At 36.8% G+C, this 24,511-nt stretch overlaps 1 protein-coding gene across 5 annotated transcripts in view; it reads left to right on the forward strand.

Annotated features, from left to right (window-relative positions):
• Nucleotides 1-692: 692 nt before the first annotated feature.
• The window catches only part of epha3 (eph receptor A3), a 125,936-nt gene continuing 102,117 nt past the window's right edge, over nt 693-24,511 (forward strand). For 4 of the 5 annotated variants that reach the window (XM_088608786.1, XM_088608752.1, XM_088608771.1 and 1 more), the window contains exons 1-2: nt 694-915; nt 16,648-16,712. In XM_088608786.1, the coding sequence (XP_088464912.1) occupies nt 831-915; nt 16,648-16,712 (150 nt within the window). In that variant the 5' untranslated portion in view covers nt 694-830. Of the gene's footprint in view, nt 916-16,647; nt 16,713-24,511 lie in introns of all 5 variants that reach the window. The other variant, XM_088608760.1, reaches the window with a different exon arrangement.

Raw genomic sequence — 24,511 nt, forward strand, 5'->3', positions numbered from 1 at the left:
GTATGGCCTTATAGGTGGTGTCAGAACTGCGCACCCCTGATTTCAAAATCTTGCTTATCAACATTAACTTCATAACCCTTTGCTATTATATTGTATTTTTTAAATATCTACATATTTGTTTATGTATTAATTGAGAATACACATTATTTAAATATTGTTTTGATGTAGAAATGAACGCAGAGAACGTGCTCTAGTGTTCCACGATCGAGTGAGGATCATGCTGCCTGCATATTTTTTATTTGATGTCTTCATATATTGCGTTTTGGGTGCGAAGATTAAAATAATAATAGTTTGCTGTAGCCCTTACTAAGATTAAGCAGTTTTACGACAAAGGATATACACTATAGATGTGTTTATAATTATTCTTCAAGACGCGCGTCGAGAAAAACTAAAATCCTGTTTAACATTGTATTGATTCATATCCAGGAGATGTAAAAATATATCCAGAATACCATTCTTTTTTAATTATGTGACCCTGGTATTGCGACAAGCTCTTGGTGCGCCTGCAGACTTTTTGTTTTCCAATTTACTTATCTGCTCCGTTCTCAGCAGTGAAACAATAATTGTTATTAACCTATTGTGAACTTGACATCGTGTTTCGAGTTTCGGGTTTGTGCTGTAGGACCCAGCGGAAAACAGAAGCCCTCCTGCCAGAGCTCTGCCTGCTTGCCTCAACCAGCGAGAGAGAACAGACTCCTCCTCATCTCCGCTGTCAAACTTGACATCAGCCTTTGAGCCGAGAATGGTAACTTGTGTCGGAATCGGAGCGCTCACATCAGTGGCATGCTTCATGGAGATATGTACCACTCATTGCCCTCTGAACTGCCGACATGGACTGCAAACCCCATGCTCTTTTTCTTATCTTCTCTTCGTTCATTTGCGGCGGACAACTGAGTAACCATCCCTCCAACGAAGGTAAGATAATGTTTTGAATGAAAGACAAGTGGGGAGGAAATGTGGTGCTACTTTTCTGGGATGGTGAGACGCTACGCGGCAGCGCTTGGTAGGTGATCGTGCGTTTACTTAAGGTGGTCCAGAGTGAACTGATGTTGCCTTTTGGGACGTTATGCAGATGATCAGTGCGGGGTTTCAGTGAAACTGGCATGTAGTTTACCTCCTGGCGCTGTTTTTTATAGTTTTTTATTACATATTATTGGGGTGGCAGCATAGATAAATCAGGTCAATGCGCAAAAGGAACCTTGTAGGGGAAAAAAGGAATTATCAAGAGACTTTTGTCAGCTCGGATAAACTGGACAGTAAACCACATTTAAATCTGAAGACTCCGCACATTAAACGTGATGCATGTGGCGTAAAGCGTTTTGGAATTTATTACCTTTTAATTTCGGCAAGATGTCACGTTTAATTTTATAACTCAACCCTTTGTTCTTTTTTCGTGGGGTTTAAACAATGTTCCATAAGACCGTTAATCAGATCTGCAATGATTTGTGGTTATGATAATAGTAAACAACTATAGATATTACAATTACTAAGAAGAAATACACTTTAAAATTACACACTCTCCCACATAAACTGAGACAAAATGCTTTGAAGCACTGGTGGCCAATATTAAAGATTGTAAGATTGTTTGCCCTCAGTGTGCAGATAAAGCATTTCAGAATTTCAGTTTCTTAATTTTTAACATTTATAATATATAATAATATATTCAGGTTATATATATATGTTAGGCAAATTAAATTGATTATACTATAGAGAGATGGCATTTTCAGTCTAAGAGAAGCAAAGTCAAAGGACAGCCGATGTGTAGACTTCGCTTAATTACAAGTAAATATTAGACATGGATGAAGGTTCAACTGCGTTGAACCACTTAAGTTAATTTTCACAATTTCAGTGTGTGTATTACATTAAATCTGTCTGTGTTGGAAATATCACTTCTGGAGTACATGATCACCTCACAAGGAATCTGTATTGCTAATGATTACTGTCAATCCCCAAATACTAAGCCGAACATCCTTCTGATGATCTTTCATGGATAGATATCTGTTCTGCTACAGCAAAATATGGCCCTTTGATAGCCATATTCTTGCTGCAATTTTTCAAACGCCCTCAGTGAGCATTCTGGAAAACAGATGAAGAGTTAATTGTTCAGAAAACCCACATCTTGCTAAAGAACAGGCCCAGACTTGTAAATCAGTGCACACTATTGGTTAAGAAATCAATTTATGTATTGTAGGTCAACATAATTATTACCTCAATTTTAATGGTATTAAGCTATGCACAAAAAAACAAAACGAATTAAACATTAGCAAATTCTGAATGAAGTGGTTTTCTATTCACCAAATCAAAAAGAGCAAGTTTTTGAGGTCAGTAATTTTGGAGGATTGAAGAAAAGACAAAAAGAAGGTACTTAACTCTTTTTGTGGTTTAAGCCTTTAAGCTCTTGAAATCAGAAATCTGTCTAAATTGTTGTGTCATTTAACTGTTTTCAGTGACCACATTTCACTAGGTGTAACATTCTAGAATATATGGGGGTGAAAAGCAGTGAATTGTGAGTTTATTTGTGGCAGCAAAACATATCTTTTTGGCTAGATTTGAGAACTTTCCTTTAGCGTGTACAGAAAACAGTTGTCATATAAAGAGGCTACGAATTTGTTTATACATTAGACTGCAGTATTTTAAAAGCTTAAACATTATCAAAATTAATTTTATGCATACAAATAGGTATAACAATGACTCTGTACCCCACATACTGTAACTGTTACATTATCAAGGTTTACAGAGCACTACAAAAACAGTCACTTTACCATATATCTTTGCACCAAAAGTTGTCCTTCAGTGACTCTTCATAGAACTGAAATGAACAGATTCTCTGTAGAAAGGAAGCTGCTCGTGTAAAGTTTGGGAGACAGTGAGCAGGGAGAATACAGATTAATTATTTGACCCGTAGATTTAAATATTGGTTTGTTGTCAACTCATTTACTTAGATTTTAGCATTCTTATTTCCCCTCAGAATCACAGGAATGAACAGTTTAGTAAATCTGACAATGATAAGTACAGAGAAGGGGCAATAGGAGTTCCTTGCCTTATTAAGTAAGTGAATGGAAAGCAGGATACAATAGCTATCTAGCTGGACACATACTGTAACAGACAGCAGATCTGAAAACAACCAAATAAAAAGAAGAGTTTGTTTTGGTGTATTTTGAAGTTTTTTAATTGTCCGTCTAAAATTGTAAACCAAATCTACGCAGAGTTTTAAATGTAGTTCATGACATTATATGAAATACAACATACAGGCCATTGTAGAATAGGATGTCACAATGTGTTCTTATTCACTAAACCACGTTAGGTACTAAATCAAGTTACTAACTCATAACATGATGATTTGTGGTTCATTTAATTTGTTTTTTCTTAAAATGTAACTTAATACTATTTTAATGCCCACTCTCTTTGTGCCAGACAGCTTCATCTGCTTTTTTTCATCAGATAACATTATGGATTTAGCTGCAGTGCATAAGAAGTAGTAAAATGGTGTGGATTATCTATGTTTCATAATGGAAATTGAACATTTTAACCTTCTGCACTGCATGGTAGGAAATAAAACTGATACTCTTTCTGTAAAAATCTAAACTGGCTGTGTTTGTAGTACAGTATGTGACAAATCTCAGAAGTGAACTCTCGACCCAAGTCACTAAACTAGTCAAGAGTGCAGTTTGTCGAAGGTTTTACACACAAATCCGAATGATTCCATTAATATAATCAATGAACGGACAGGAAAACCCTTAATTACTGAAAAAAAAATCTACCTATTCGCTCTTAAAAGGGTTTTAATAGGTAAGAGCATAAGAAGATTACAACGTCTTTTTGGTTGATGGTATCTCATTGATCCAAAAATCGCATGCCGCCGTCTCTTCTATGAAGTTAGGGTATCAGATTCAACAACGTGGCAAATATTATGTATTAGACGAATAATACAAGGAATAAATTTTCGTGGCGTTTGTAGCCTGAGAAAAGTCACTTTCTTAAGATTGAAGAGTGTGACATACAGTTAGGAAAATCTCATAATTAGTGTTCTGACCTTAAGTCCTTCGGCGCCGTAGGTGTATTGTGAGAACAAATAAAGCAAGTTTGCTAAATAATAAAGCTATTATTTCAAGAAAACATTCATTATTGAAATTTCAAAAATATGTTTCAATTTTCATTTTCAGTATTATCTGTTTGAAAAAAATGCAGGATCTTAGACGTTTTAAGCGTATTTTCTGAAAAGTCATAGAACACTATACTGTATGGTCATTACTTATACTGCATTTAGAGAACGAGCGAGAAACTCGCTTTGAGTATATGTGTTCGTGTATGCTATTTAAACTGCGCGTTTAACCTAGTAAGGCCGAGTTCTGAAAGACCGCTTACAGTATTAGCCTAGCAGATATACTAAAGATCTAGAGGAGATATTTCAATTTGTTGCACAGATCACTTTTGATGTTTAATATATGCAACGTACTCAAAACATGCTTTAAAGCTCATTTTACGGAATTGGTGGTCAAACGTAGGACTAATCAGTTTTGTATATTAAAATTGTACTAATAACATCGTATTTGAGTTTTATGGTAACACAAATCATTTGACAGCGCATTATCGCGTTAGAAAAAAAACATTGTTATTAACACAATAATCTTTGTCCTTTTTTGAATAAATTGGATTATTATCCCCTTTTTGTCGGTCGTGTTTTTTTCTTAATTCTTTTAGATAGGTACAAGCATAAGAGTTCCGTTTTCAGTTTGGGCGGTTTAATTATTCTTGGTATTAATATTTCCCGATCTTCCACGTTCCTTTATGAGTATGTGCTCCTGACGAGAAAATCTCGGCCAGCGAGTGTCAGTATCGAGCTGCAATCGATGAAGGCAAAGAAGGAAATGTAACCAGCAGGTTGAATCATGAAACATCTTTATAATGTTGGATCTGGGTGTTTGGTATCTTCCTAGAAAATAAGATGCACCGAGGCACCGCATAATAATGAAACGAAAACAATTGTTTATAGTATGATAATCCAATTTACGTTGCAAATTAGAACACTTGACAATTTGTAATTGTACCTTATGCAGTTTTAAGTTTGGATGTTTGAAGATGTCGCTTAGAAAGATGCCATACTACTGTATAAGTTCATGGCTGGTACCAAGTATCCAGACAAAGTAATTTCCGACTTTTCTTTAAATTAAGCAAATATAGTAAACCCGCATTGATGTTTTAGCACTGGTAGCCTACTGTTAAACTATACGGGATTAAATATATGACTTCTGAAAAAGAATGGGTGATTACCCCCAACATTCCCCATTATTTGTGGACAAGATGTATTTTATAGTGATATAATTTCAAAGCATCATTTTCACACTTGAGCAACAAAATGAAGCATCCAGCCTTTTGTTTCAAATTGATGTAAACTAATCTTAAATAGACGTCTCTATGAATTGTATATGAGTGTGTCAAGTTTGTAAAACGAACTTTTTTATCTTCATCTGTAGTTTTACAGGGGAAAATATGATTTATTACCGGTCTCTTTTTCCAAATAAAATTGGTATTGTATCTGAGCTGCAGATGTCAAGATCAATTTTCTTGATCTTTTTTTTTAAAGAAGAGTGCCTCAGTATGTGCTCATGTCTAGCATTTAAACCGAGCGTTTTCATTCAATAATACTGGATCCTGAGTCCTTTTTTATTAATTAAGGTAACTTTCTCAAAGGATGCAGTTCGGAGAAGCCATGCGCCAGATACAATATGTAGAAGAGACGTTGTAGCCCCCCTTTAAATACCGCAGTGACGAGGATAAAAACTAAAAATATTGAATTTGAAAATGATCGGCTTCTGAATTTTACTGGAAATCAAATAAGGTATAGAATACATTTGGTGGCAACTCAAAAATTTACGGGGTTGCGCAAGTTTGCTGTAAAATCAAAAGGACACACCGTAGAAAATTAACTTTATTGTGTTGTTTCATCACACACTTGTCATTGTTCTTGATTTTATCATATAACCATATTTTCAGCAATTAGTTTTCTCCGTTATATGCTTTGATTTTGTGTATTCTCAATTTTGCGTGTTCAGTAAAATAATAACATGGTTCAATACAACAATATAAAGATCTTCCAGGTATTAAGCTAATAGAAGTTCGAAGGGATTTTGGAGTGCGTAGGATAACTTTATTGCAAAACTATAACCAATCCTAAAATATTCAGTTAAATGTTTTTTATAACAAACCACGCCTTTATTTGGTATTCACCATCAAGTAATCAAATACGGTTGTTCTTTCTTAGCCTACAATGGCTTCCAAAAAATAACTTTAAGTTACAAAGTGCTTTCAAAATATTTTAATAATGTTTTTATTCTGTATGGACTGACAGTTTCAGCATCAGTAACCTAACGTTGAGATTTTTTTTTTTTGCTAAAGATAAATAAAATACCAAACGACGAATATTTAAACGTTTATTATCGGTCTGTAGCTCGAAAATAATTAGCATCGAAAGCCCATGCAAAATAACTGAGTTTCCTCTTAATTTAATAGATGTCTAATTGCAGCCGCAGAAAGCAATTTTCTCTTCTGTCTCTATTGAAGGCTGTGCCTGGAATTGTCCATCTGCATCTTCGATATTTTGATTTATATCATTTCCTTTGATAACAGTGCAAGCCAGTGGTCTTGTTTCCTGGTACACCAGCTGTTTCCAAATCAGCTCAGTGCTGAATTTCCTTGTTTGTTTATCTGCTTCCGAAAATGTGTAGTTGGACATAAACGTAGCTCTAAGCAGACTGATTGCGCTCTTTATCTTAGACTAGGGGACTCCCCCGCACCCCTCGGCCTCACGTACACTTTTCAAATACCTTACACAAACTGATAAAAGCTGAAGCATTTCTTCGCGGAGCTAGAAAGTGCCAAGAACTGGTTCACTTTTATTTTATTATTTGGCGCATTAGAAACCAATTGTGATTTAAATGATACCGTGTTAGAAGTCGTCTCAGATAGCGTCAAGTGTTTTTTATTTCACTTTTAAGTATCTGAAATGTAATTTCAGCTTTTTATAATATGATTGCAATATTGTTAAAATAAAAAAAAATGTTAAACGCGTCAAAGTGTATGGAGAAGACATACTATATACCGTACGTAGAATACTCATGGATATATTTAAATTGGTAGAAACAACGCAAAGAGGACAAGTACATTTAGACAACTGTAATAAGCTTGTTCAGGCTGTGAAGTTTTGACAACGTGACGGCTGACAAGATGTGTCTGAGCGAGTTCTATCTCAAGGAGCCTTATTTACGCGTAGTGACCTCTTGTGCAAATGTTTTAAATTATGAATGCCCTCTTCCCCTTCCCAGTTAACTCCCTCTCCCCAGCTGTGTGAGTGATTGATACCGGCATTAACACAAGACTGCATTAACACTCCGTTAGGACAGTTAAGGCGTTCGAACAAGAAACACTGTGGAGAGACAGACCCGTCCGAGTTGTTCAGTATGCGAGAAATAAACCCATACTACACGCAGCGGAAACGCTAAATTACGCGTTTGTTTCGCAGATCTAGAATTTCTTTTCTAAAATCGACACTTGGGTTACTTCTTTAGAATGCCTGTGCACAAGAGTTACACCTTTCCTCAAATGTCTGAAAATAACAACTTACTGTATTTAACAATTGCGTAAAACATCTCTTACCCAGTACTTCACCCATTTGCCTGTCAGAGGTAAGCACGATAAAATTATTTTTTTATTGTAATACAGAAATTGTGTTTGATTTTCTGATATTTCTAAAAGAACGAAGCCGCCCTTCCAAAAAAAAAGTCACACCGTTTTAAATTGTAGCCAATTGTTTCAGAATAACTCTCAAGGGTTATTTCTTGTGAAACTGATACAACTGCCCTCAGGAGGCCACTTTATTTAGCTGTCCTGAGCGAGACGTAGTTGTTAGACAACCTCCACATTTCCAGTTGTGGTCAAAACATTCTTTGTTTGCAGGATAAATTCTGCGTTATAAATCAGCACCTGGCAAGGACTCGTAAGGTCCAGGCGGGCCTTGAAGGATTAGACCAGAGTTCACACTGCACAGTTTAAATCGAACTCCCGTTGCATTAACCTCGGAGCCCGAGCCTGCCTTAAATTAAATACAATGCTTTATTATCACAGCCTGTAGCTATTACTGTTTTCCAGCCCGTGATTAGTTATCATTAGTAAGCTGCACAATCTTGCCAAGTTCACCAGTGTTTTAGAGACTTAAACTGAAATGTCAGTGTTGTGTTTCACAGTTTAATGCTGCGAAAGCGTTTTTCAAAAATACAGATAAAGTTCTATCCAATAATAATAATAATAATAATAATAATAATAATAATAATAACAACAACAACAACAACCCTGATCATCCTCCAAGTTGCAAATGCAGTCTTCATTTCCAATTTCAATATTAGTAATTGACAGAACATTTAAGTGTGTTTTCCTTTAACAAAATTTACTGTATATTTGTAGAATTATTTAATTGCTTTGATTCACGATGTACTGTACACTTTCGCTCCATAGATAACTCACTCCATAGGCAATGCCTACTGTTTGACGGGTTGTTGTTTTTTTTATTTTCAAACTTAAATTTAAATACATGCCATGGTGGTATGGAAGTCTCCATTCAGATGTGAAGCTTGGATTTATCGCCACAGAAAGCCCATGCTACAGCTTATTTCTGATGTCTAAAATAGCATGGTGTTTGTTTGCTACTATACGAACCACTTTACCATATACAGTACATGCATCAAATCAAGTTGAGTGAGGGAAGTGGTGTAGATATTTTTATTTTAAAAGTTTAGTCTTAAAAAGGAGAGGGGAGGATACCAAAGAAATTAGAGAATAAGGGCATATAAACATAGGGAGGGTTACAAATTAGATAAGGCCATTGGGTTTATCGTGCTTGTTTGATTATATGTTGTTTAATTTACTGTATACTGATCCATTGATGTTTTCAAGGTGCTTCTTTAAAGAAACCCTGTTAATCAGAAGATTGTTCCAAACACGGTAAAGTGCTTTTCTTAAAAACCTGCCTCTCATTTACTGCATGGACTCAAACTTAACTCTCTTTGGTGTCCTTTGATCATGGTTTCTTTGTCATGTCTGAAAGAGCTCGAAGTATTAATTCCTCACAAAATCCTTTCAGTACAACCAGGTAAAAGTGAACTTAAGATCTTGGTCTATGAGATTGTTTTCACTTTGGTCACATCTCTTTTGTACCTCTAATGCGTTCAATGTCTCTTTATTTTAGTGTGGAAAACAAAACTGAACACAGTGTTCTAAAAGAAGTAAAAAAAAGTATGAAATAATTTGTAGCTGGGTCTCTTATTTTTCACAGTTTATCCAAGCTTTCTTCTGTTCCATGTTCCATGTAGTGTATGTTATTCTTATTTGTTCTGTGTTTTGTTCATGAGTTACATCAGATGTTATTTTATTAAAAGAAACATGTTAATGCATTTATCTCTTTACATTTCTTACCTCCACTTTTGTGCTTTGAATATATATATATATTCCTGTTTTCTGTCAAAAATTCCTTACACATGTTTACAGTGAATTTATGTTGATATGCATTGGTCTATTTGTAAATTTAGTTTAAATTCCCTTTTGCTGTTATAGCAGTCTCTCCTACCAAACCTAGTTTTGTATTGTCTACAAGTTGAATAAGTTTACTAACTACACCAGAGCCTATATCACTGAAACAAGAAAATTTTGAAAAGTATGAAGTGCCTAATATTAATCCATGAGGTACAGCACTTCTCTCCTTTTCAAAGCAAGTATGTTCTAAAGCTGTTAGATACCTAAAACATTGTGCTGAAACCTGATAAGAAACTTTTACTGGTAAACAGTACAACGCAAGACAGCTTGAAGATTATTTTAAATGTTAAATGCTTACTATAAAAAAAAATGTGTGCCATCCTGCTGTTGCTGTGTATAAGGGCTAAATGTATACAGAGTTTGCCGTAATACCACTTATATCAAAAGTTAAAAATAACTGGGATAAGTTGTTTACAACAGCATAACCTGCAGTTGGAACTCCAACCTACAACCATCTGGTTTGGAGTACAGATCCCCACCTACTGCTTTATGCCCTCTTTTCTATAGTGTACTTGCATTGAAAAACATGCTCCAAGAGCAAAAGTGATACTGAATTCTGGACCAAGATGAAATATTAGTTTTGTTACACCCAGCCATAGCCTGGTTCTTGAGTGTGGCTTTCCTCTGGGTAGACACACAAACCCTCCAGTAAACAGAAAGCCCCAATCAAGATACATATTGCAGACTTGCTACTCATTGGCAGGTGGAATCTGGGGTTTTATGTGGGTTCTGATTAGCTGGAGGGGTGATAGCAAACTACATTCTGTACCAAAACACTGATCTTGCAAAATTGCTCGGTTAACTTTAATATCTAAGGACCAGTTGTTACCAATTTGGTGAATGTTGTTGTGCATTTCATGCCCTCTAATTTCTTACTGTAATTGCACTTAATAGATGGCAAACTGGAAGTAATAAATCATTTGAGCAGAGTGATGAAAGGGATCTCAGTCATATTTAACACTAATAAGAGATGCAGACAAATATTAAAATGACACTAATAACTCATTTAAAAAAGGTTTTGCAAATCCATTATTATTAATTACTATTCTGCATTACGATTCTATTAGGTGTCATGAGACTTTCCTTTTTTCGATATGAACGAAAGAACTGCACTTAAAAAAATGGCTTTTCCGTTTGCAGAGATTCATATTTTCTTAAGTAATAAACAACACATGGAAGCAAAAATAATATGAACACAGACAATTGTGCTTATTTCATATCTTCTTTTAAATCTGGGCAAGCCGCCTAGCGAAACAGACTTCTGTTTAAAGAAGCAAATGAATTTTTCTGTCATTTGTGACTGGTTACATAAGCAAGATGGTCTTAAGCACACATGGTGGGCCAGGAAATTAACCCTTATTGTACAGAGATTTCAAATTTTGATGTCTGGTTCTGAACATGGTTTGCATCACAGATTACATTGGGGATATCCTGTCACATCAGTCATGCTGCTTAAGCTCCATGGTGCTTTATAACCAAGCAGCAGTCAGATTTTGTAGGGCTAATCCCTTATGAACCAGCTCGGACGTGTGTCAACATCAATGTAATTTTTTTTAGAGAATAGAGTTGATACAAAGCTGTTTAAACATTTGTGAGATTAAAGTTGATGTCAAATAATGATTTAGGAAGGTACTGCAGGATGCTTCCCCAAGTATTCAGCCGTTTCAGAAACATTTTAAGTTCTGTTCTTCTGAATTGGTGTAAGAACAAGAACAAGGAGACAAAATGAGTTACTGAAATTCACCAAGATCATTTCAACTGAAAAGTTGCACAAGGTGCGATCGCAATAACATAAACTTACATTATCTGTGTTCGGACAGGTGAGCCAATTAAGGGCCCAAGGTAAGAAACCATGCAAAGACTGTACAATAACCATTTAGAACAGTTTCTCTTTCCCCTAATGGAAAACCATGCTGGCTTCTGTACAGTATTTTTAGACTTTGCAACTGTGGCTCCAGCTAATATATCCCAAAGCATCGGCACATGCTGTGAAGAGGGGCATTATGTGAGCGATGGTACCTTTCGGAGGTGCCGAAAATGTGCTTACACATGACTCCAGTGTAAAAATAGCACTGCACTGGTCTGCAGTATCTTCAGGGTGGCAATCGGCTGTACAAGGTGCTTCTCTGAAGAGGTAGCTGATGAAGTGGAAAGTTCCGGCCATTTATAAGAAACCTGGAAAGACCAGAGGCTTTAGGCTCGCAAGAGAAAACTGAATAATTTATGTTCTGTGCAGCTTTACACTTCATTGCTGTTGTAATAGACAGAACCTGTTATAATTTCTTTACTGACTGCGATAAAAAGATTAATGGAGTACGGCTGGGATTTTTTCAATACAGTGCATTAAATGCCCCTTTCTTAAGCACAGTTTCATTTATGTATAATATTTTTAATAGTCATCTCACTTGAAAAAGTAAGTCCTACAGTTTAGGAATTTAGTGGATTTAATGAAGCACCTCTGTAACATCTGTAGTTTATAGTTTCAGGAATGATGAAGCAAGTGACAGAAATGACGCTGTCAGTTCATGACACAGCTGTTATCCTTCTAGGTTTTTTCTGTAGCTTAGTTAAGTCTAAACTAGAAATATGCAAAGCTATGACCATTGCATTAGAATGTTTTAGACATCCTGATATAGATAAATATAATTAATACATATAACGTTCTTCAGGAAATATAATATTTTCTGTATTGTCTGTATAGTACCAGGTAAATAATACTAGAGAAGTGACTGATATTTGTATAAAATAATTGAAATGTAAAGATGAGATAAGCAAGGAAATTCTTTTGACATGTAGAATAATGCAGGATAACCTTTTTTGCTCTTAACTGAGTTTGTACAAAGTGTTCTGCTCGTTTCAGTATTATTCTTTCTATGTTAATAAGTGGCAGTGTCTTTGTAATGGACATTTGCAGTAAGCAAGATCGCTGGTGTATTTTATTCATGTCAGTGTGTGACTCTGGTTTGCTGTGCATGGTAAATTCATTTGGGGAAAGCGAAAAATCACAGTTCAGAAACTGTCTACTCTAGGTGACAGCCTGACTTGAACAAAAGTTCTTCATTATTTCTAGCTTTCATTGAACTTGAGGGAAATTTCTCAATCTTGACAACCAAAGAATGCTCCTTGGCTCCTGGTGTGTACATTCTGTTAGTATCTGTTAATATATATATATATTTGTTTGAAGAGGAGTTATTGGGGTTAAAGGGCAGGATTTGTGTGCTATACTTAGAAACTGCAGCTGCTGACAAATAGCCAAAATAAAGGAGAGTGCATTGTTAAGTTGTGCCTTATAAAGGAGCATTCAGGGTTCATCCTCTTGAAATAGAGATACACATCCTAACTCATTAGAAAAGTCTGAGAAAAATATAGTTTTTATAATAATTATTCTCTCAAACAGTCAAGTTTTAAACTGTCTCTTCATTTATTCCCTAAAAGCAACCAACAGCCCTGTGGAACCAAAATGTTATTAAGAATTCCATGTTATATCCACTCACTGCCATGGTAACAGAAAAGCCTTGGGTATCAAGGCATTGCACTGAAGTGTAAGCAGCAGAGTTCCACATAATAAAATGACAAAGTGACACTCCATGTGTTGCTACAGCTCGGTAATGGACAGTACCTGGATTTTTATTTTTCACTGTTGACATCCCAGTGGCCATATGTACATGTAATTCCAACTCATTCTAATTCCAGGATTTTTACAGAATATAGTGTCATGGATGCTAGTTTAGTATAGAGGTGTTTCCTTAGGTCACTACTGAAAGTGTTAGAAAGAAGAAAACAAACTTGCTTTCTGCAACATCATGAGCTGCTCTTGCTGTGGCCAGTATGGGTGGTCAATATCCTTAACAGGGGAATTTATCCTCCTGTCACCAATTAATACTATTAATACTACTGCTGTTACTGCTGTGTTTTTAGTGCTAGGTTTTTGAAAAGTGCTCATATACAATAAATTGTATTATAATTTCTATGGCTACAACTAAGCTTCCCAGACTACATTTTCTTTCCTTACTGTTCAACAAGTCAGTATGTGGACGACTAACAGTTATTTTTCCCCACAGTCTTGGGATCTTCAAACTAGGATGCATGTGCTGATGAAAGAGGAGCAGTAGGAATGCTGGCTGTGATAATTTATCAGCTCAGTAGATGCCGACAGGCAGTCTTCGGTTGTAAACCTGGTTTTTATGTCTTTCAATTATTGATTCACCTGTTCTGGCTCATGGTAGTAACATGCTTTCCGGGGACGAGTGGTTATATGTCTATTGATAACTCCAAGAGGAAGAGGATGTACAGTAAGAGGTAACAAAATGGTATCATAAACCTGCACTACTGTGCAGTGCGTCATCATCGCATTATCCCCATTCTCACCCTCACCTTCTCTTGCTTCTCTTCTTCTTCAGCAGAATCCTCTGGCTGATCTAATCTTCTCATTTTCTGGGTTTAAATTTTCTTGGTCAGTTCAATCTGAAATGTTTGCTTGGCTCATTGAGAAATGTAAATTGAAACCAATGGAGCTGCAGCTTGAACTACAGTATATCATTATCTGACATAAGGAGATAGCTTTATTAGAACTAATAGAAAACAGGCTGTATGGACTGTCAGTAGTGCTATTGACTGCCCGGTAAGGCCAGTTCCCTGGTATTCTAGGCAGTCTCTGCATTTGTTTCCTGCAGGCTTGTTATGTATAAGGAGTATAAAGAATCACCCAATAAAAAAACTGGAATCTCTTCTATGTTTAACCTTCTGAAAAACAAGACATTTTCTTGTGCAACGGACAATAAATACACAGAAACACCTGAGTCACACAAATAAGCAGTGCTTGAATACATTGGAATTTTCAGAGGATTTTAAGGCTGTATGAAGTTTGTTTTAGAATGATTATTCATTTGTTCACATGAAGAAAAGCAGGACAATAACATAATGTTTCTTAAAATTACACCGGTGTTTTCTGCCAAACTCAACAGTCTGCATATTTTAAAAATAGACAGTTACACGGTGCGATTTAGGAAAAAAATGCCTTTGAGAATTCACATGTCGTTTGAGCGACTGTTATGTTTTTAGTTTGCTTTTATCAGCTGAAGTGTGTTATTGTACCATCAGTCCAGAGGGTAAGAACGGGAGGAACTCTTGGATCACTGAGAGAGCTAGCTAGCCTTTTAGCGCTGGATAGAAAGTACAAAGGTTTTCTCAGTCCTCAACTTCGACATTCCAAAATGGGTCCAGACACTGATGTGATCTGCTGTCTGACAGGATCTTGGAAGATTAAATGTCCCATTCACTGAGTGAGAACAAATCACAGCATTTGTTTGAAAACCTATAGAGGCTGAGTGGTTAACTTGTCAGCTGCATTTCTGTTCCAGTGCTTTTTATAAATTGAGGGCATTATTCACCATCAGTATCACTGTATTTATGGCTGAATCGAAGATGGGAATTAGACTAAAGGGAGATGAGACTGTGAGCTGCAGCCTGCTAGAGTGCATTCTTCATTTACCTGAGCCTTCCCTCTATGTAGTAAATCTTTACATTGATCAAATGAGGAGAACAGCAGGCTGTAGCTGTGGAATCTTACAACAGGAAATCTTGAGAAAGAAACTTGAAAATTTGCCACCTCTTTCATGGCCTCATCTTGAGCAACATAGCAGACTGGAATGTGGCAACTTCATGATATATAGACAGAAAAATGATTGAAAATTGTAAATTAAATTTTACCATTTTCGGGCCAATGAATATGTTGTGACTATAATAAAAAACACAAATATGATATTTTTCTTCGAAAATTAAAACAGATCCAACAGTAAAGCCTGCTTTAGTTGGGCAATCAGAGTTTATTTTATTTGTTTTAGTTGGCTTTGAGTGTTTAAACTTCTATCCCAGGCACTTACTGGAAAGAGGCTGCTGTGAAATTTAGTTGCAGCTAGCATGTACAGTATCACAACCCCAATCCATCAGTAACAAGAGTAATCTAACTTCAAAATGTGTACACTTGTGATAAAAAATTGTGCATTTTATGACCCATTTTTATCATTTTGAGCAGACTGTTCCTTCATTTGAATATTCCTTCACCTCAGCTTCAATCCTAATGAAATTTAAGGGCACAGTTGATACATGCGTCTAGAATATACTGGCTCACGTAGGTCAAAGTGTCAAGTAAAGGTTAATTCCATGTTGAAAAGTACAAAGAAAAAAAACCCACAATGTTTCGACTATGGAGGTTTCTTCAGGAGCGACAAGGGCTCCGGAACTGAAACGTGTGTTTTCCTCTTCTTACTTTTCAACAGGGAATTAACCTCTTGTTCCTCTGCAGCTTACACACTGATACGTCTTCTACATGAAATTCGTCACAAGCTAATTATCAATATTCACTGTAGACGACACATCTTTTCTTCAGCAAAACCAGTCAGGATTTGATTCGTTTGTTCAAAGCTTCGTAAAGCTACTGTGAACCAACTCTTAATTTAATAGCCTGGTTTCTGTTTTATGTGATTCCCAGATTCTGAGAAGTAGCTGTGTTTCCTTGTGTGCTGATTTAGATGCCTATCGAAAGAATAACAAATTTGTAAGGGGTGTGCAGGTTAAGATGTCTGAGGCCTGCGGCCTGCCGAGGTCTTGCGAGCAGGTGCCCTTGGGAAAAACTGCAACTTTGAGTGGGAAACTAACTGCATCGGCTGCAAAGGAATAAGTAAAGGTTAAATTCTCCCTGAAAAGGAAAAAAAAAGTAACACACCATTTTGTCTGTTCTCATTTCGTCAAGCGTGAACCTGCAACTTCGCTCAAGCAGTGCTGCAGGACAGTGGGGGTGTGAGAAGGGTGGAGGCAGGAATGGAGGTCACCAGTGAACCTGTTAATACATGCAATTTCCTCGGAAAGGGAATAAGCACCTGCTGGTAGAAAAAAATAAATAAGGGGCTGGTGAGGCGCAGTCAAGCATTGTGGCTCATCGACTGGTGAAAGGACAGGCAGCTGAGTCAATGTGGTTTTGATGAAGGAAGCTTGTCTTTAAGCTGCACAGAAATAAAAAAAAAAGATCAGTGGCTCACCTCTCTTTTGTTTCCTCTTGTTCCATAGTTAACCTGCTGGATTCAAAAGCGAGTCAAGGGGAGCTGGGGTGGATCTCTTATCCAGCTCATGGGGTAAGTGTTCAAGGGGGAGTGTGGAATAGCGTAACTACATCTTTCTAACGGGGGCACAGACAGAGCTACCTGTTTACAGTGCGACTCTACCTTTAAAGTAGCCTTTAAAGTTTTTTAAATGTATTTCTTGTTCTTCTGATTTTTCTGATTGAGATACATGGCCAGGATGATGGCATTTTTGTCCTGTAAAAATCCATCGAATAAAGCAAACCATATCTGAATATAATTAATAGCAAAAAAGGTGGAATAATTATAATGAAAATAAAAATACAAAACAAGTGTGAGATAAAAATAACTGATTTTGTGGATGCTTACATTGTCATCCTTATCTGGGGAAGTTCACATAGATTTGTCTCTTTTTCTATGATTATAATAATATCTATGACTCTCATGTTCAAGTTCAACACAACGGCGAGCACAAAAACACCATGACCCAAAGAGATAATGAGGACAGTTATACATTTTATCAATTAACATAATTACACTCTCAGCCTGGAGGTGTCTCTTTCAATGGCATGCTAATTGTATAACCTTATGAGGAAAATATAGGGAGTGATGGATTTATTTCATTTTTCAAATCCAGCTTTTTCACTGGTATATCAGAATACGTTCATTAAGGCAGAATTCCCATGGTGCAACAGCATGTCCTTTAACATGCTTTGGTGTGTTTGTACATTGTCAGAAAGGCAGTTGTTTCAGAACATATTAATTTAGTATGACACAGTGCTGTGGCAGGAGAAGCTTTAGGTCCCACCTTCATGACACAGTGCTGTAGCAGGGGAAGTTTTAGGTTGTAACACCTCACTGTCACGGTGCTGTAACAGGGAAAGTTTCAGGTTGTAACAAACACCTTAAGTGCATTTTAAAGTTATTTACGGTGACCTGATCATTATTTGACAAGAAGCACATAATAACCACTTCTCCAATTCAGGGTCATGGTTGCCAGGAACATATCCCAGAAAGCATTGGGCACAAAGCCAAATATACCCTGGATAGTCCATCACATAGCACAAACAGACTCAAGCACACGCACCAGGGACAATTTTACGAAAGCGTGTTAACCTGCCAGCATGCCTTTGGACTGTGGAAGGAGGCCAGAGCATCTGGACTAAACACACGTTAATATGTAAACACAGGGAGAACATGCAAACTCCACCCAGATAACACCTCAGGTATTGAACCCATGGCCCCAGAGTTGCAAGGCAGCAACCACTGTACTACTCTTGACAAGAACTCTTTGAGAAAAAAAAATAGACCACAGTAAAGAGAAAGCTGAAGGCACAGAGGCTCAAGAGAACTCTTTGCATCCACAGCTGTTACATGCTTTGTGTTACAAGGAGCTCAGGGATGTGTGACTTCTCACTGTGGTCATACACTGCTGATAAATGAGCTCAGTGCATTTGAAGGGCCCAGTTGATAATCTAGCTAAAATGGTTTGGAGAGAGAAGAAAGAAGCAGTTCAAAAGGAAAGAGAGGAGAGGAAGCAAAGGGGAAGTGAGGGAGATGAAAGAAAAAAAGCTGTTGATTTGGCCATATAATTACCAAAGTTCAGTTGGCCTATTTACAGCATTATTGTTGCAGTTAATTCCAAGAGATCCATTGCAGTTTTGTGTGATTCAATATATAATTTTGCTTGGGTATTGAGTTTGCTCAGTTGGAATAATTGAGGTTTAAAGCCAGTCGATTGCACTCGTTAGTGAAAATGGAATACGAGGGCACCAGAAGGACTCACAGCGTCATTGAAATGTGTTGTTAATCTTTCACATGCAAAACCAAGATGAACACCAATCCCATTTAATTTTCTTAAACTAAAAACATAGTTTGACAGGAGTGAATTTGAAAATTTGAAGCTGGAGGTCCCTGGCAGTTGAGAAGAGTTAAAGAGAAAAAATGAAGCAATCTGAAAACCTGCACAGTAAACTTACCATGGAAAACAGTTTGCTGGTACAACATGCCGTATAATACTTAATATTTTCAATTTTACAACAGAAATTTTAATCCTGAGGTAAATTACAAGTGTAGCAAAGCTTTTGAAAGAGTTTTAAAATGTTTCATCATCAGCACATCAAGAGCACTGCATAACTTTTACAGTAGAAAAAAAACCTTTAAGTGTTTTTAAGCTTTTTCAGGTTAACATTAGGTGAGTATAACCTCATGCCCCTAAGTCTTCTTTCAAGATGAACCACTCACCGACTGTATTGCCATAAGTTAAGCTAATAAATTGATTGTCTTTCCCCTTATGCATTATATCATTTTATTTAAAACAAGTGTGTTGTCTCATAAGTCATTTTAGTATTTCAATTGGCTAATTGTTGAGGAACTGTAGGATTTTTATAAGAAAACACTAACAACAACATTTGACAACATTCTGCATATGAATGTCAGAGTCTGAGGGGAAAAAACAGCAAGAGAAGGAAAGAATGAAAGTTCTCAGGCTTGCAGATTTTGCAGGTGTTTCCAAAATTACGATTTTCCTTTGTTGATTCAGAAGTGAATTACCTGAGTGATTAATACTGAAATGAAGAGGATCAGATAATGACAGTGATTTTAGAAAGAAAAATTGCCTTGTGAACCCATTGGTTATTTAGCATTTCAGACTCCCGTCTTAGTGCTGTGAAGGGCAAAAAATCATCTATGAATTAGCATAAATATTTCATTTTCTTTTCTTCATCTGTCATAGCTTACAGTGACCTGATTTTACAGCTTCCTGTAATAATTGTGTTTATTTGACCAATAATATAACTGTTGGCCTTCAGGGCTGGACTCACTAAGCCTGTTTTGAAAGTTTATTAAGTGTTTAAATTACCTGTTTAACGTTGGCAGTTATTGAAGGAAATTCAGTAATTTGTTCCATATACCTGCCAAACTCAGTTTCCCATGAGCTGTTTTTACAGTTGGCACCATAAAATGTCGATAATTACAGTTTAAATGCAAAACTAATAGGCAGTACAACATTCCTACTAAAAGGTATTTCACATAAAAGACTTAGATGCATATTTATCTCATATTTCTATTTTGCTGCACAAATATTTCTGTAATGTATGTGTAATCCAGACTATCTCTCGCAATGAATATAAACAAATAAATGTAAATGAACAGGTCAATCCCCTTTGTTAAAAAAAATAATTCACACTGAGCCTTATCTTCCACAAACTGAAATACTCAATTGTAATAGATTTACTCAATCGTGTGGGGTGTTTCATACGTGGAACATCAAACCCTGTGGAGCGACAGCTTTTGCTGGTTAACTCTTAATTCAATCAAGTGATGGTGTTGAAAAGAACCTGTTTAATTTTGTATCATCAGTAATACAGTCTAATAATTAAGTCTAATAATTAATCAAGGGGAATTTGTACAATGAATTCACAAGGCACAAGTATCCAGCATCAGGTTAGGGGTAGCTGTGCTTTCATTTGTGTTTTAACGGGGTTGTGAAGACACAGCACTCAAGGTGAATTAGGCTTTATTACTCACAACTCTACCTAGCTCAGACTGATAAGCATTTTGCCCTGGAATCTGTACTTTGTGATGCTGACATTGAAGGATCTTCTGCCCATCTTCTGCATGTGTAAGCACAAATTGTAACAGTTAAAGCAAATTAAATGTTAAGCCACCGGACACGCTCCTAAGAGGAGTCTGCTCGGATAGCTGCAGTAAATATAAATCCAGTGTGTGCAGACAGCGCCTTAAACATGCGATCCTGTTTATTACAGCCTCTTTAAATTGCATCAGGCTGCAGCCTGGAATTCATTATCCACTGGCAACCAGATTACTTTATTTCTTATGTGATTACCCATTTGAACTTCAATCACACAAACCTCTTTTGGCATAGCTGTACATTAAATTTATACTGCCTCAGAGATGTCTGATGTAGTGCAAGTCACCTTAACAGAAGCATGACAGGTTTGGAATTCCTTGCTGCAATGCATTAGATATGCCAATTCTGTTTCACTCTTTTAAATAATACTTAGAAACATACCTGGTTTAAACCGGCCTTTCCATCTAAATAAAATTATTTGTTTTTCCTTTAGTTGAACTTTTTGGATTATAGATTGAGACTAAGTAACCATATGTTTGTAACTGGATAATAATTCAGCCGTCAGTAGAACATTAAAACAGTCTACAGCAAGACTAGACCATGTGGCCATTTCTGTCTTATTCGCATCCTATGTTCCCAGTAATCCTAAGGCGGTCTCTCATTGCTTTACCAGGGAATGTGGCTGTATTAGTTTCAAACAATGTACCATGTTTTCAGAAATGGTCCAAAGCTTTAGCTGCTCTGTATAAAATAAATTGCATGCTGCTTCTAATCTTTCATCTTTTTTTCAAATCTAAAAACTTTCCCTTGATGGCATCAAGTTCTGCATAGCCTGAAGCCTACACTTGTAGTCCAGAAAGCAATTGCACTGTCTTCTAGTTTCATTCAACTGGAGCTCTGAATGATGCATTTCGCTCTAAAACGGTAGAAGTTTTCATGTTTTCCAGGTCAACACACACGCATGTTTAAAGCTCTGTGTAAATTGCCATGAAATTTCTTCCATCTCAGCACGGTTAAAGTTGCTGACCCCCTTACTAGAACTTTGTAAGGTAAAAATATTAGTTAGGATTAACCTTGCTCAGACGTTTTTCAGATTTTGGAAGTCAGGCAGTACTCTCCTCTGTTGCTTAGTTATAAATGACCACATCTGATAAGATGGTTGGTGCAGTGATCAGCATTGCTGTCCTGCAGAGCAGGAATGCTGGGTTCATTTCCAGGTTTGCTATCTGAGTGGAATTTGTATGTTCTCCCCATGTCTGTGTGGGTTTCCTCTGGGTACACCAGTTTCTTCCCACTGTCCAAAGACATGCTGGGAGGTTTGGCTCCTGGGATAATTGGCCCTCGTGCGGATGTATTTTGTGTCTACAGTATGTGTCTGTTCTGCAATGGACTGGCATCCCATCCAGGGTGCATCCCGCCTTGCTGGGATATGCTGCGTCCCCTCCACGATCCTGTATAAATAAAGCAGCTAGATAATGGATTAAATGCTAAACCAAGTTCATGTCCATAGCATGGACATTGAAGAGCAATGGCACTTCTTGACACAGCTGAATCAGAGACATTTTGTATTCTAAATCTGGCCTGACTCTAACCCCCTCACAGTGCAATTGATTAATTGATTGCTTTGGGAAAAGGTTCTGGTATTTCTGTCTATTCCTGTTTTGCACAAGAACTATTACAGCGCTTTAAGCATGCTGGATGAGAAAAGCAAACTGGATATTCCTAATGTGTTAAAAAACAATGCTACCAAAATTAAAAGTAGAATCTGATGTCATTGTCCACTCTTTATGAAATCTACTGTATTAGGACTGGAGCTGACGGATCTCCAGCTGTACAGAGCGAAAAGAAAAACATGTTATAAATGGGGATTAGCACTTAACAAGTCAAAATGTGGGTAAACGGGGACTGTACAATATGTTATGGTTTTCCTCTCATAAAAGCTGTGATGAAAAGCAGTTGACTGATACCGTGCAGTTGTTCACAATGACCCAGAGAAGAAATTTAAGCTTGCTAGGCACTTGTTGTCAAATATAGGATTTCCAGAGCCTTTGTGGGAATGCTTTGCAGCACAAGAACATTTGCCTGTAGGGTAAACAAACCCCATCTGTGTTCATTTTGTCTCATGTTTCTCTCTATGTATGATGTATGTCTTAATAGACCCAAATCCAATTAACTCGTTGGAAACAAATAAGACCAATTACCTTTCCAATTCATATCTCCTCTCGGATTTTTGAGATGTTATTAAAAAAATCTGCTTGTTCCATGGTGTAATTTATTCCACTCTATTTCCATTTTTCACAAAATATTATCATGAAAAACTTTGACAAGTAGGAAAAAATAAGCAGACATAGGCACTGTCCAGTTCACAAATAATACAGTACATGCAGCAGGCATTATACTACATGCATATTATTTTCCATTGTTAGTCTTTATTAAATGTAAGCAAGAAAAATAAGCCATGTAGTTCACAGTATGGTGCAAAATTCTCTTTAATTTTCTCAAAGACAGTCAAATGCACCTAGTGACTTTGACATGATGGTTCTATTCCTTTAAAGGCTGTAAAACTTCAAAATTCACTTCTTTTCTAAGCTGCCATCAAACTGACATAAGTCCATAGTAATAGTCACCGACTAGAGGCCATTTGGCTCGCATAGACTGTTTAGTAGTCAGCTGCTAAATAGTCCAAACATCTCTTGAAAGAAGTGAGGGGATTGGTTCCCACCACATGGGTAGATACATTGTTCCATACTCCTACATTTGTGTAAAGAAGTGTCTGAATATGTGTTTCATAAGATTTCTAAGACAGAAGATATATTTCTGTCTGTCTGTTTGCTGGGAGGGGATGGGTTTGCTGTATTTTACCTCTTCAGCTGTGCAGGGGCTCCCTCAGAGTATCAGCACAAAGAGCCACAGGTGTCCTCCTTTCAGTGTGTCCCTCAGGGCTGCTGAGAGTCTGGGATGCCACTGACATATGAATTTGTGTTCAAGCACCCTTTCAAGAACTTTCACTGAGTGTCATCTGCCTCAGTCATCCCATTCTCTTCACTGGCTACGTCATGTGCACATTCATCTGTCTGAGAGGTTACACAATTGCAATACCATGAATTCCAAACACTAGGCGAATGCACATCGGTGCCATTTGTCGAAAGTTTGTCTTATTTTTTCACTAAATAAATGAGTTTTTGATTTCTCAATTTGTAATAGGCTTTTCATCTGCATTTACAAATGTAGTAATTTGGTCTAATACTGTTTACTGAATGATGTAGCTTTATAGTAATATGTAATTATTATTGTTGAAATATATAAATGAAAATACTCTTGACTGTAATATAAAATCTTATTCCACTGTTACATGAATCTAAAAAAGGATTATAATTTTATTTTGTATCTTTCTGAAACACAGGCTTGCCTTGTAATTGTCCATTCAGTGCCAGGGAATCTATTAGCTGAAAGTATTTAACAGTTGGCCTGTCTCCACAGTGTATGGACATAAGACACTGAGGAAGTGGGTGCAGGCTGTGCCAAATTTACCAACTGGCTATTTTCTCAATTCCATCACTAAGGCTTCTTGTAGCTTGGGGGGATTACTGCTGTAAAGTGATATTTAAAGAAATATATGGTCATCCTCAGACATGGGTGGTTTAGTACAGAATATTTAGTTGCCGGTCTGAGAGGTCGAGTTTCCTGTAATCAGTTATAGAGATGTCACCTTGTTGGCCAATTCTGTATACAGTTCACTCTGCATTACAGCAAGCCCTTACATCCTATTTTAGTGTCAGGAACTGGTACATGTTTTATTACTGCCAGTGCTGAAATTCTTTTCTAAATACTACATTATGATACACTATACATTACTATATTATGCTATGCCACACTATACTATACTCTATATGCTACACTATACACTACTATATAATACTCTGCTATTATATTTTGCTATACTTTACTATTCTTATACCATGAACATATAAGCATAACTGTACCTTTCCTAATATCAGGCTGTTCTGTTTCGGATCTCAGTGTACTGATGGTGGGCCATGGATTTGGATACTTTGTAGCTGCTTCTGTCAGGCTGGTTTTCCTTTTGGATCACAGGGATCTCGGCGTTCAGTTCATATATTGTATAGTGCTTGTGTGAATTGTCCGCACATGTGGACCTGTGACTGTTCACTGATTATGGCAGCTCTTAATTATAGTGCTCTGCAGAAGCGCTGCAGGGTCTGAGCGTACCACACCCTTAAGTCACACATTTATTTAATGT

Source organism: Lepisosteus platostomus, chromosome 2, assembly GCF_059453375.1.
Source record: "Lepisosteus platostomus isolate fLepPlt1 chromosome 2, fLepPlt1.hap1, whole genome shotgun sequence".
Taxonomy (NCBI): Eukaryota; Metazoa; Chordata; class Actinopteri; order Semionotiformes; family Lepisosteidae; genus Lepisosteus; species Lepisosteus platostomus.